Source organism: Falco naumanni, chromosome 7, assembly GCF_017639655.2.
Source record: "Falco naumanni isolate bFalNau1 chromosome 7, bFalNau1.pat, whole genome shotgun sequence".
NCBI lineage: Eukaryota > Metazoa > Chordata > Aves > Falconiformes > Falconidae > Falco > Falco naumanni.
The window spans coordinates 40,312,452-40,326,973 of record NC_054060.1 but is presented as its reverse complement, the minus strand read 5'-3'; the positions used below and the strand labels follow the sequence as shown (position 1 = coordinate 40,326,973).

Sequence of the window (14,522 nt, the reverse complement as noted above, 5' to 3'; positions counted from 1 at the left end):
AACCAGACTGCAGGTAGCTGTAATGGCAGTGGCATGGGGGCAGTTTTTGGCTGATGTGAATTGGTGTCTGTTTGCTTTTTAGAGGCACAGACAGAGCAAGCACAGAAAGCACTGCAGGCTTTCTATCCTTAGCCGACTGTTCATCACAGGCACTTTGCAACTCCCATTAGTGTCGGGTCTGGATGTCTTGCAGCCTGTAATGTAATATCTTGAATAAGACTGCAGAGGGAAGATACAGTACCTTTTGGGAGAACAAAGACATCAAGACTGAGCGATGAGATTCATCTCACTGAAGTTAAACTACCAAAAAGATAGATTGCCAGTTGATATTAATCGCCCGTGCTTCCCTCTCTCCAGTGGAGAGATGAGCATATCTCCCAGGGATGATTTATGTGACTCTGATCACTGGGCAACCCTGACTGTTAGACGGCAGTAAGAGGCCAGGCTGAGAAGGATGATCAGCTTTAGATGAGCTCAGGTTGAGGCTGGACAAGTTCGTGGTAGCAAAATTCTTTGCGAGCTATTAAATCCATTGTAAGAGCATCTGGCTTATGAACTTTCTGAGCTGAGAACAGTTGGAGGCGGGGAGTTGGTAAGGGGTAGTATCAGACATGCTTGTCCTGGCGTGCTCTGGCTTTCCTAAGCATCTATTTATGGCCACCGTTGGAGCTAACACACAAGGGAGATGGACTTTCTGTCTGACACCATATGGCCATTCCTGCGCCCTTATGTGAGGCCATTTTAGCAGTGAGAAGCGGGGAATACACATTTAGTAAGAGACAGTTTCTGCAAATGGGAAATTGGCAGTAAGGTTTATTTCCAGATCTGTGGCAAAGTGCTACTGACCTACAAACAGAAAAATTGGAAGTGAATTTTACAGAAAGAGCCTGTGCCAGGTGCTGCTGAATGTCAGTGCTTTATATCAGGTCACCGCAAGCCTTTCGGAGATTCAGATGAGCTGTTCCACCATGTGTTCCCCTCAGATGGTGCAGACAGCTTGCTTGAGCCTTGCACGGTATGAGGAGATTCAGTTCTGACATCATTTGCAGTGTGGTGTGTAGCTGTGCTGCTACATGGATGCTCCCTGCGTCTGCAACAGCACCAGGTGGACTAACAGGGTAGAAGCTTGTCACTTCAAGTAGCTGACTGAGAGCACAGAATGGATGGCCCCCAAACCAGGTATCACTCACCAGAACAGTGCTCATGACCTTCCACTGTCTTGGGCACATGCACATATATGTGCACCTCTATATTTTGGATGATTTTTCAAGTTGAAAGATTTTGCAGAATTGACAATCTTAAATGCTGATACCCTTAAAATGGTTTGCTAAGGAGGCATGCACCTCAGACTGAGCATTTTGCTGCCCTTGTGGTAAATGTATGCCTGTCATTTGCTGCAAAAATCTTTGACTAGTGTCTCCATAGCTGTTAAGTGGTAGCATCACTGCATAAATACACTTATGTTTGAAGTCAGAATTGCCTTTTATGGCAACTTCTACATTAAAAAAAATACTGATTAAACTGAAAAATGTTTTCCTTATCAAATTCCAAGAAACAATAAAGGCCAGTGGAATTGGATTCAAAACATTAAGCTGAGCTTGATGTGAAATAGAAGCTATTGCTCTCTTTAAAGCACACTCTGGTGTTGAAACTGGCAGCAGAAATCTTTGATGCAGGGAGAATGTATCAAACTTTACTTTTGCAATTTCCTGTTTGGTTTCTTGCAGTCTCCTTTTGTCTAACCATATTTGACCTCAAAGCTAAGTTTATGTAATGTGGATTAGTTAGTATGACATATCCATTGTGGTCATTCATCATTCTCTGTTTCATTTTGAATGTGACATGATATTTTCTAGTACAGATGAAATTCGTTCAGCAGTCAGCTTTGAAAGGGTCCGTGTTTCATAGCTCTCTAAAATGTTGTGGATAGTGAGCAAAAGAAGTTTTTTATTTCCTTTACTCTCAAGCTTCTCAAATTCTTTGCTCCAATTTGTAGATTGCAGCCACCACTGTGGAGAGGAGAGGTGTTGTATCCTCAAGTCCTGTGCTGTTCAGCACCCTCCATAGCACAGCTGCACACAGCCAGGAGGGGTGCGGTTTGGTACCAAAGGGAGAGGTTACAGGGAGAGTCAAAATGTGATGCGGGAGTTGAAGGACAGGGTGTTAAAAGAGATTAATTTTTCAGCCCAGTAAGTGCCGGGCACGGTAATTGAAGGCTGATGGTACGGCAGCCTTCTGTGATGTGGCTGAACGAAGACAAGACTGATTCCTCTGTTATTCTTAGGCCACGGTGACTTCAAAGTTACGATGGTACTACTAGTAGTGTAGTAGCAGGAAGGATTTTTATTTTGTTGTTACAGAGACAGGGTTTCAGTTGTAGGAGGAGGCCTGTTGAGAAAGGTGAAGAGTAATAATGCCAAAACCCCAAAAGCACTTACAAGTAGGGTGTAAACCAGGAGATTAAAATTGCCTCCAAAGGTTAGAAGGTGACAGCAGCAGCATGGAAGGAGAAGAAAAGTTTGGTTGGTGTTGCAGCAAGGGTGTTGCTTAGCGAGAGCATTCTCAGAGTTTTTTCAGCTTTCCTTGAAGCTCTGGAGTTCTGCCAGATCTGAAAGAAAAGTGTAGGTAGGATGCACTGATGTCTAGGTTTTACTTATTGCTGAAGATCAAACGTCATCAATGCTATGATGGATTTTTTACCTTCTGGTCAGGCTGGCAGAGAGATTTGGACATATGGCTCTGGGCTTCCCATGTCCATCTGTCATGTGTAGTCTTCCTCTCCCCCACCCCCCGCAGTAAACCTACCTACTACAGTCCTCTGGCAATTTAGAGTACTGAAGAGACTTCGGGCATTACAACAGCCAGGAAGAGCTCGTGCTCTCCCTGCAGTACATAACAGTTGCTGTTTCTGAGGTTGCTGAGCAAATCTTTGGCTTTTTACATGATATTCAGAAGTGTGTGCCCTGAGTGTTTATAGATATATGAAGGCGATGTTCTGCAGCTGTTTCTGAAACAATGTCCTCTACTTGCGTGAGACTGGAGTTTGCACTCGGTGAGCTGGGGGAGACTTCCAGCTCTGCATTCTGGCACATACAAGGGACAAGGATGGAAGCAAAAAGCTTTTGTGTGGACCCTTTTTTAGTACTAGATGATCTTCATACTGCAGTAGGTATCCTTCTCTTGCCTTAATAAGGAACCCATACATTTGCAGAAGGATGTAATTTTACACCTCTGTATAGAGGTTAAAATAGTTGTTGACTCGTAAAGAATATGTGCTGTGATCTAGGATGAAGTGTTGGAATGTGTATAAGGACAAGGTTAAACATTTCCTTTTTTCTTTAACTTTTCCATATCCCTGTATTGAATAACCGCTGTCTTACTGATAACTTTTCCTGGTATCACCGAGAAATCCACTAAAAGTACCAAAGAAGTTTTGTCCTTCCCAGTAGGAGAAGCCTGGGGTGGAAGAAGTGTTGGAAATCTGCCACTTACTTCACTGCTATGCAGCCTTTCAAAATCCAGTTTGCAGTTTTCCACTGCGTAGGTTTATAAATCCTGAAGCATTGCAATGGTGTGTTTTGCAAGTGAAGTTAGCTTTACAGTAAGAACTTTTGCAATTCATATGTTTTTGCATGATGTCTGTGTAAATCAAGGGTTCACTGCTAAGTGATACTTAAAAGGAGAACAAATTCTTTGTATCATGGTTTTGCGGTGCTTGCCTGATGCCTTATGGCAGTATACCATTGCTGGTAGTCACCAAACAGTTGTGTTGCTGTAAACTTACATTTTGGCGTGTGAGTGCTTTGCGGATAGCTGTATCTCTTCTTTCTAAATGCATATAATTACTTAGGTTGACTTGGAGCCTGCGTGCTAGCTCTTATGTATAGTCCATGGAATATACATAGTTTTTCTGCAATAATATTGATTCTAACAGAAATGCTGGAAGGTGTGTGTCTGTGGTATTCCTGACAGACTAGTACCACGTCCATGAAATCTCAGTAGATTTGCAGGTTTGCTGTTGGGCAGTCTTTTGTAATGACTTTGAGACAAAGCAAATACAGATACTAGCTTTCATCTAATTTTTCTGTATCTTTCTTCACAGCTTCCTGTTATGGGAGGAGCCTTTATGGACTCACCCAACGAGGACTTTAGTACGGAGTACTCCTTGTTTAACTCATCAGCCAACGTCCATGCAGCTTCTTCCATGCCAAATCCACCAGAAGAGACATCTCGTTCTTCAAATGATGCCATATTGTTATGGATTGCAATAATAGCAACAATTGGAAATATTGTGGTTGTGGGAGTGGTGTATGCCTTCACCTTCTAGGATGACTGTCACTCCAAACACTGGAAGAGAGGATAACTGCAACAGTATTTGTCACGTGTATGTATGTGTGTATATATACATGTATATCTATATAAATACATATAGGTAGGGACTTGTTGATTAAGTGCTGCCACAGTGATGAAAATTAAATGCAAGTTAATCATCTTGAATCTTGATGGCAGACAGCTTGAATGCAATTGCGAATTGTATGGAAGAGAGCTTTAATTGAGAACAGAGCCAATACCAGTTTTGTATAGAAATGTAATACAAAGACGACCAACGTGGGTATAGTAAATACAAAGAGAAAGTGAGATGTATATAGAAAGTGCTTATTTTCTACTGTTTAGATTTTTCTAGCAGCTCTTCCATATTTTGTCAGCTTTTTTGTGCCGTTTTTTATTGTGGTATAACATTGTATGAGATTGTTCTGTCATGTTTGCTGGACATCTTAGTTTTCCAGATGGACTAAACGGTCAGCATTGGCTCGATTCTGATGAAGTCCAGGTTCATCATGTGCGAGTCCTCAGCATGTGCACACACTGCTAGGCTGGGTTCAGAATCGTGAGTCTTAAAGCTGTGGCAGGCAGATGCATGCTATCCAACACTTGCCTTCCAGTATCAGCTACTGGATCTGATAATCTGTGAATTGATGCTAAACCTGCCTGCTGTTTTTAGGAGGAGGCACAGCTGGTGCGAGGTGTGGCTGGTCTGCAGACACTCTGCACTCCAGGGGAGGAAGCGTTAAACAGAGCAGCAGCCCAAGCGCCCATTTCTGGCTGGAGGTATTGGATTTCAGGTTTGTAGATGTGTCCCTTTCAGGAAACAAAGGCCAAATACCATGCTTTTCAGCTCATTTCACTGCAGTCCAGATTTCCTGCAGAAGCCATGGACTTTCATAAGCTGATCAGTGTATCAGAAGAATCTGGAGAAATTGCGAAGCCTAGTTAACAGTGAACGATGTCTGTGAGAAAAATAGAGTTGGAAGAAAGATTGGACACTTCTGTGCTCATGAGAGAGGGACTGCAAGAGGCAGGTATGTCCTGGGATAGAAACAGCACAAAAAAGGTAGTAAGTGACAGATACACAAGTGCTTGTATTTCAGTATTAATATGTCTGTGGATTCTGATGAGGCTCCTGGAAGTGATTTTCTTATAGCCTGCTTTAGGCAAGTGATAACTGGAGTTTATCACTTGCATTTTTTCTGATGAGAGACAATATTTTCACTGCATTGTTCCTATGAGTGATTCCTTTACAAGAGCTGTATCTTTTCAAAAGAAGCTGTAGCCTTCCGTACCTCAAAGATTATAGAATCTTGAGGGATGGGGAAAAAAAAAAACAACAAAAACCCACCTCTGTTGGAAATCTCCCTCTTCCCCTTAAAAAATAAACACAAATACATAAAAAGTCTGCACTTTGAGAATAGTAGACAAATCCTTCCTCTATGTCTGCATGTACTGTATAGGTTTTCTGTCTCATACAGTTACTACCCTAATTCCAGAAAGCCTTGTCTGCAGGGACAGAGACTATTTTTGACACTTGCCTGCCACTGGACTAAGAGCTACTGAATGTGGAGAGAGGTTTGAATTTTCTTCTTTTCTCTTTAAACTAACTTTCCAGCAGAGCTGGTGGACAGTTACTTGAATCAAAGCACATACCCCAAATCAGTATTTATAACCGCTCAGTAGTCATTGTGTATACTTATTTTTTTCCCTCTCTATGAACTGGCCTTTAAAGCTGGGAAAGATGCAAACGGAGCTAACAGGGGGGAGAAAAGAAACAAAAGTTATTTTGAGGATGGGAAAAACAATGACAACTCACTTGAACTTACCTGCTTCTGTGTATGTAGTTATTTCCCTGTTTGGAGGCAAAATTTTGTGAAAATGGTTGAGGACAGATGAGATCTGTGCTGGAAAAAAGTATAAACAGCCCAATTCTGGAAGATCAGCAGGACAGAATGTAAATTCTGTTTAATAAAATAGCTGTAGTCTTAAGACTGATACCAAAATGATGATTTTCGCTGTCCTAAAATAGCTAATCATTCCTTCACAGGCAGAGGAAAATAAAAAAGAGGGGAGCTGCATAAACTATGTACTTTTCATCTTCTTTCACTCCTCCCGATTCTCACTGAGCAGAAAGCAAGCTGTTAAGTAAGACTGGAAGGCTACAGAGAAGTTTCCAATGCAGAATTGGAAGGAATGAGCAGGACAAGGTCTGGTGTACAAACATGTAGGACCCATGGAAATATTGCTTAATGTACTGTACTGTCCCCAGCCATTTTCTGATATCCTATTGCCTTTGTAATTGTACCAATTACTCGTGGACTTTTTTTTCTTCAGTGCATGCATAGGGTCTTTAGTTAATCCAGATCTTACAAGCACTGTTGTTGCATGAAGAGCAAAACATTTCCACCGTGGTAAAAACCAGTTTGGCACTATGGTATTTGTCCAATGGCATTATTCTACTGCTTAATGAATTTGCCAATGGTGTGCTTTGTGTAAATTCCTAGAATATTAATCTTAGTGCAATTAGCGATGTTTACATCTCTCTCCCAAAGCACTGGACTAAATTTTTCACCCATGAAGAAGAGCATTAGAGTGGGAAGAGTAAAGAACCACCACTCTGCTAAAGAAACAGAGAGACGGTTTTGTGTTGCTTTTTCCAAAGAAAGTGCCCTACTTTCATGTGAAATTGATAGTAATAGCAGGAGTGTTGGAAAACAATGAGTTCTGCCTCCCACATCCAGATCATTGTCATACATATTTTCATCATTAGAGGCTAAGCTGTCAAGAAGGGCCAGACAGAACTTCAATTAAAGTAATTGGCTTGACAGTGTGACATGGCAAAATGGGTGCAGGCAGCAAATGCAGGCTTTTCCTGTCTCATAGCTAAACTGCTAAACTGTGCACCTTTTCTGCTGGGAAAAAAATAGGTTTAGGATGCAGGCACACGGATATTGTGTGCGAGACACTATACAAAATATTGTCAGGTGTATTAAAGATTCCTAAATCAGAGTTTGAACCAGTTCTGCCCACTACGATCTGCTTTGATAGTGGTAACATGCACACTGTGTTTCTGGATGTTGTGTTCTGGCTTCATCCACTATCAACCACTTCCATCTTCTGGGAGGTTAGTTCTGGGACGTTAGGGAAGGTTTAAATTCAACTGTTGAAAAAGGGGACTCATCTGTCGTTAAGTTCAGAGAAACTACAGAGGGGAATGGAGAAGTGGACGAATAGTGAATGTTTCATAGGTGTTGTCTGTGAAAAAAGTTATAGCTTCTTCATGCAGGTATATATTATACCCTGACCCATCAACACAGCTAGACTTGGAGTGCTGTAGCTCCTCCTTACCTTGGAGCAAGGATGTCCAATTGACAGTAGTTAGATGACTACTGTCACTCACTGAGGGGTGACTGGTAAACCCAAACACGTTCCCCAGTCCTGTTCTCTGAAGCTGTTCGGTAAAAGCAGAAGAGAGCTCTGTGCTTTTGTATCAGCATGATAGCAGGGTTCAACTTGTAGAAGATCTGTGCTTTAAATGAAAGCATCTAGCACAGATACCACTTAGAAGATCCTGATTGGAGTTTGCTCTGTAACAGACAAAAAACACTTTCCATCTGCAGTGTTAGACGTCTATCTATGTCGTAAACTTCATTGTATGAACACATGAAGCCATACTCTATGTGCTCTGCAAAATTGTTAAAGATCCATGGGAAGCAGGGAGACGAACTGGATGCCCTAACATCTTCTAGCCATGGCCTCTAGGGATCTATGGCAACAAAAAAATTATCCCTTGGCCTATCACTACATGCCCTTGTAAAAAGTCCCTCTCCCATTTTCATAATATAATAAAATATAATAATTCATAAAGTAATTAAATGCTAATTGTTTTGCTCTAAGCAGCCAGCAGCTTGACATGGCAACTCTGCAGCCAGCACAGCAAAGACTAAATGCTGAACAATTATGGAGGTAGGTGCAATAGGTAGGAGAACCGAATGGGGAACAGCTACTCCTGTTATAGTTTTATCTGCAGGGCTAGGAGTCTGTGCTTGTCCACAGCATTAACATCTTCCTAAAATGCAGTGGAGGAGGAGGATGCATTTATGTGCATATTTGCAAAACCGAACAACAAATTTTGAAACTGATGCAACAGTCGCAGAGAGACTTGTCTGCTAGAAATAACGTATTTAGCCATTTGAGTGGGCAAGTAAGGTAATAGGTATCTCAGAAGTAATAAGATCCCCTCTCCAAAATCCTTGTTTGCAATGGGACTTGAGGGCAGTCAGCATCCCACCCAACTGCGGAGCAGCCTGTAATAACAAGTCCCAAATCAAGAGTAAATAGAAGCAGCCAGCCATTATATAGTCTTATCCTGTACATCCATTTGAAGATAAAGGGGAAAATACGCCTTTGTCTCTGGGACCAAATGAAAACAGGAGCCCTTAGTCTATTGGTTGTTATATATTTTGCCTATTATTAGAAGCTTTTAGTTTCTTATTTTCAAACAATTCCAGTTGTTAATATCCTCTTCACATTTCTCTGCAGGCTGCTGAGAGTTACTAATTTCACATAGCTCTGTCCGTTTATCCAGTGTAATTTTACTGGGTTTCCTGTGGCTAATCACAGAGCAGAATCTGGAAAATTACTCTTTTTTTAAGGATGACTTCCATTATTGCAATAAATAGGCCAAAACCCAGAATCTCAGGTCAAAACGCTTCTGTGCTTTTGGAGAATTCAGAGCTCTGAGAATTGGATTTCATCTAGTTAATGCACAGAAAGGAAAAGGGCAGGCAGGTCCCTGGTGATAATGTCAGACATCAGGGTTCTGACAGGCAGAGCTGAGCATTTCATGAACTCCTGCTCTGCCCCTCTGAGCTGTGCTGGCTGCCTGGATGCACCGTCTAAGCTGAGTTTAAGTGAACTAACCATCAGGTACAGCATGTCCCTCCCCATCTTACAGTTTCTAATCCTCAGGGAAGCAAGTGCATTTATTCCATTTGCAGAAGAGCCAGAGATTAATACTGTTAGGTACGTTGTTATTGGTACATTGGTCAGCCAACATAAGGTAGATATAGGGACGATATAACATGCAGTTAGCCCTTTGCTCCTGATCTGGGAACTTCCTAAATAAATTAAAGCAACCTGAGGCCTTAAAGTCTGCTACTGCCCTTAGACTGACACTAACTTTTTGTGTTTCCTCATACAGCCCCTCTTTGTGTCTTACCAACTGGAAACAGGGAAAACTAAGTCACCGCTGTGCTCTTCTCTGGGTGCGTAGGGAACTGCAAACAGCTAGGCACCAGCCATGTCCCGTTTTAGGTTTTGGTCCTTCAGGCACAAAGGAGGAAGGTGTCCAGTACCTCGGAGACTCCAGGGGAATACGTGCCTTTGAAGAACAAAATGGCATGGCAATTTTATCTCATTCTGGCCTGTACCAGAATATTTACACCAAGGCAATATGACCAGACCTACTTTTGCAGTAACATATTTTGGGAATTAAAGCAACACAGTCAGGAACTGGAAAAGAAAGTAAACCTGGTAACACAAACCTGACACGTATGTAAACACCTCAGTGACATGCCTCTGAAGGCAGGTTTGCCTGAGTGTCATAGGCAGACTTGATCTGTTGGTACTAAGGCAAATGTTCTTTCATATGAGCACAAATGGAATGGTGTTTCCATCTTTTGAGAAAGTCTTAGGAGCATCTTCCCACTCATTCTATCCTTCCTACGCAGGCTGCTAGTGAAGATATTTTTCAGTTGTAGAAAATACTCAAAAAGCTTCCCATGTTGGCAGTATACATACAAGATTTACCTTCCAAGGCTCTGCTTATTCTCCCTGCAACAGCAAAAAAACCCTAAGTTTCTTAAGCATGGAAAGTTAATGAGTCAAGTATCATCTGTACAGTAGTATCGCCTCATTTTACTCTACAGCTTTATGCCAGTAGGTCTCAAAGGGGATCTTACTACCCAGACTTTAGAAAGGCTGAGGACAGAGACAAGTTGCTTCTCAGGAATGTTTCAAAAATCACTACCCAGTCCTTTAGGCTGCATCATTCCTCCTTAAAGTACCTGGTGTGAACTTGCATTCATCCTTGTAAACCCCTTGTCATCACCACGTCTCTCTGCCTTTATTTTATTTCTCTCCTTGTCTTCTCTGTGTTCTTCTTGTTCCCTGGCATCAGAGCGTGTGAGCATTTGGAAGCCAGCAATGTTCTTCAGCCCTTCTTAACCACCTCCTTGACTGACTTTCACTGACAGTAAGTGATAATTAAGGACTTAACACAGTAAGTGCAAAGATCAGCAATATAAGGTCTCTTCCTGTAGGAAGATTGTAATCATTATCTGCCTTAGCAAACCGCAAAGTGTTTCCCCCAAGCAGAAGAGTAAGATGTGGCCATGAAGCATCGTAACTGTATTGTCAATATCCATACAACCCAAAGCTACCTTTTAGAAATTCGGATTTTACAAATACTACACTGTTCTGCAGTCAGCATTTACTGAGCTGTTCCCAACCCTAAGCCCTTGGTTGTTTCTAGCACATCAGAATCAGTGGTAACGCACTTGGGGTAAGACAAGGGGAGTAGAAGAGGGTAGTAGGAAGAACAGAAAAGCTTCACGTGATTTAGTGTAGGGCCAAGGCCATTAAACACTAGCCTAGTCAGTAAAGAAAAACAACAACAATGTGCTAAGCCATTGCAAATGTAGTCATACCTGTAGTTCTCAGATGCACGGCCAAGCTGCTGTAGCCAGACCGGGCATTTCCGAATCTCACGGTGAGCAGAAGGAAGCATATGTCTTGGCCAGGACCGAGAGCGCTGGGCAGCCTCCCTCACAGCTCCCTGCTTGTTCTGGCACTGCTTTGGGAGTTTCCTGAGCTGCAGTCATTAAAGGTGATACCGCATTTCCTCTGGAGTTCAGTCCCACTAATGAGAAAAGATTGAACTGTTTACAGATTTAGGCCTAAAACTCGCCTCAGTTGCCACCTTCACAGGGTGATCAAAGTCCCTGAGCCTGCAAGCTGCTCCATCCAGAGGGACCTTTGCCTCCACCTGGAGTCAACTGGATTAATAACACTCTTCTGCACTTCTCACGGCTGCTTCAGTGGATCAACATGCAGGACTAGCTCTGGGGTTGCTGGGGTTTTGTTTAAAATATATCTAAAGATGTCCGTAATTTCCTAATCAAAAGAAAGAAAGCATAACTGTATTTTTTTTAAAAAATAAGAAGGTAACATAAACCAAGTCTGAATATTTTGATAGATATGCTCGAAGGGTATATAATGTAGCAACGGTTGCACTATTTTTTCTATTGTCTGATCACCTAGCCTGAGAAATATTTGTTCTTTCCTTAACAAAGAGGTCTTTCAGTTCTGAAGTTACGAAGTTTGAAAGGAGTGGAGTGCAAAGTCTCAGTGAAATTTTAAACGAACGTAAATAAATCCAGTAGCAGCTTTGTGAGGTAGCCTATAATATTTGTTTTTCAGTTAACTTAAATATTGCCTAATTTTTCTTTTTTTTTTTTCAAAATTAAGCTAAATAGTGACACTTCTGAAAGCATCTGTACTTCACGCAAAAACACAGTCATATGGAAATGACATCTTTCAGCTCACACAAAACAGCTTTACAGGAGCCCTTGTCTGCACTGTTATTTTTCTTAATAACGCTAGACAATTTAATTCTCTTGTGCTTTCTCTCTGCCCTGTTTTGTACACTAACAGGTTTTCAGGGCTTCTCTGTATTATTTTTTTTGGTTTTAGTATATGGGTTGGTTTAAAGAAAACCCTTTACTCTTGTAATCATTGTTCTTGAAATGCAAATCTCTGTAAAGAGAAAAACTTTGAAAATGCCCTGTTTTCTCTAAGTCTACTGTAATTAGCAAATTTAGTCAACAGAAATGTATTCTTTTAAGCTCCTGTTCTGTTCTTTTCCAGTTATTGACTGCTGTCACTATCTGTGTATTTAGTGCTGGTTCTTTAACTATTGTGAAAATGAGAAGTTTTGTTAACATCGGATGGAAGTTGTGTTTTTGGATAAAGTTCTTTAAATTGATGGCAGCGTGTGACTTTTCATTTTATTCTAAATTTAATTGAGAGTATTCCAAAGTCTAATTGCAGTTATTTAATTATTACCTCCAGTGGTACACTGACACTAATAATTTGTTGCAATTTACAAATCTGCATGATTTGTCAGCCTTGGGAAACCATCTCTATCGCATATATGGCACAAACCAAACACTGTGGCTATTTCTACAGAAATAGATTCACCTCCTCTCAAAGTTTTAAGAAGTGTCTCAGCACATCTTGGAGCCAAAAATAGATGTCACAACTTCTTCAGACATAAACTCAGAAGCCCTTATACCACGAACCATTGTGTTACTGCTGTCTCCTAGTTCTCTCTTCAGTTTAGCATGACCATCCTGTCCCACAGTGCAGTGTGGATGATTTTGTGACTGTGACCCCAAATTCTTATCCTAGGACAGCCATTCCAAGGGCTTTTTGGGAATTGAGGGGGGCATCCCTCCTTACTGTAGGATGTTCAGCAGACTTCATAAAAGCACACAGTGGCAACAGGAAGGAAAACCTTTGGCTTTCCTAATACAATACACCATGTAGATTATCACATGCCTTATGATTCTCCAGAAGGGATCCAATGAGGCAAGTGTGAACAGATCTACTGAAGGAATGACAAAAGGATATACTAAGTCACCTCTCATGCATAATTTTAAATAAAATTTTGACTTACCTTTGAATGAAGCAAACTCAGAACATCACAAAGATGCATACGCCAATCCTGATAGCAAGTCTGAGAAAAAATAATAATAAAAAAATAATCATATACATGTTTTCTTCTAGTCCCAATCTTTATCAATCTGGCAACATACCATATTCCAGAGTTCACTCATCAGAAAGTAAGGCAGTACAGCGGCTGCACTACAGCCATATCTAATTATATTTCATTTTTCCATTGCAGCTATGGAATCATAGAGATCTCAGTTCTGTTCCTTTCTAAATTCTGCACAATAATTAGAAATGAGAATAGTTTAGAAATGAAGAGAATTTTCTGTTGAATAGTCATTTAAAGATTTAGCTATGTGTGATCAGACTAATAAAACCAGCTGAAATTGCTGGCACTATTTATTTGCACAGCATTATCTATATAAACAAACTGGATGGTAACAATACCTGGTAAATGTTAATTACAACAAAGAACATCAGCCTTTTAGCCCAGGAGAGCCTGTCCACTATAGCACTTCAACTGACATATTTTCCTTTGCCTAATGCTATGTTACAGTTTTCTTTACGATAAAGAATTAATTCATTCAAATACTTTGGAATGACTGAGCAACTTCATCGTGTTAACTGGAGCATGCACACATCTTACACGGGGGCTGATGAATTACCTTTATAAACAGCCTGCTATCCATTTCATTGCCTGCTGTGATAACAGAAACATTGGAATCAGACAGGAGCTTGCCTTTTGCTTTGAGTTCTTACAAGATGCCGCAGTGTTTCTGAGAGGCGGTGGGCTGAGAACACCACGCTGTGAAGTTGCCAGCTCCCGCGTGGTGCAGGTATGGCACTGCGACTCAGCCCCGGCGTGGGGATCACAGCAATGACAGCTCACCTGTCCTCCCGCACCTGCCAGCCGGACTCATTAATGCTGTTCCCTAGAAAGGCTTTGTTTTGAGCTAACTAAGGCCCTTCTTTTGTAAAGGCTTTATTTTGAGCTAAGCAATGCAAAGTTTGTATTGCAGTTCATAAAGATGCACCTTGTAATCCTGAGTACACAAAATCAGCTGACTCTCACATTTAATTTACATATTCAGAGAATCCTTGCCCATTAGAGGCATGAAGGGTGCTCCTTTTATGAAGATTTTTCTTCTTGTAATTTGTGTTTTGAATTACAAAGGTTTATGCCTGCAGATGCCAGCTGGGTACAGAAGCAAGGTTTACTGGGCTGTGAATTTCCCTAGCAATTCCTTAAAGGATAAGTAAAGTGATTTATTACTCCCTGGGCCTCCAGTGTAGCAAACAATTTTAAACAGAGAATTTTCTCAGAAGCTCAGCTCTTCTTCCGAGCACCGGGGTGGTTTTGGTTGTTTTGGTTGAGAGTTTTTTGTGGGGTTTTTTTTTGTTGTTGTTGTTCGTTTTGGGTTTTTTAATCTTTCTACTGTTTCCTTTCTTACTCAGTGCTA

General features: G+C 41.2%; 1 protein-coding gene across 1 annotated transcript in view; it reads left to right on the top strand.

Moving 5' to 3' along the window:
• C7H14orf132 (chromosome 7 C14orf132 homolog) overlaps positions 1 to 12,376 on the top strand; it is a 44,053-nt gene extending 31,677 nt beyond the window's left edge. The window contains exon 2 of the mRNA XM_040601791.1: positions 4,103 to 12,376. Coding sequence (XP_040457725.1) covers positions 4,103 to 4,327 — 225 coding nt within the window. The 3' untranslated portion in view covers positions 4,328 to 12,376. The remainder of the gene's footprint in view (positions 1 to 4,102) is intronic.
• Positions 12,377 to 14,522: the final 2,146 nt, after the last annotated feature.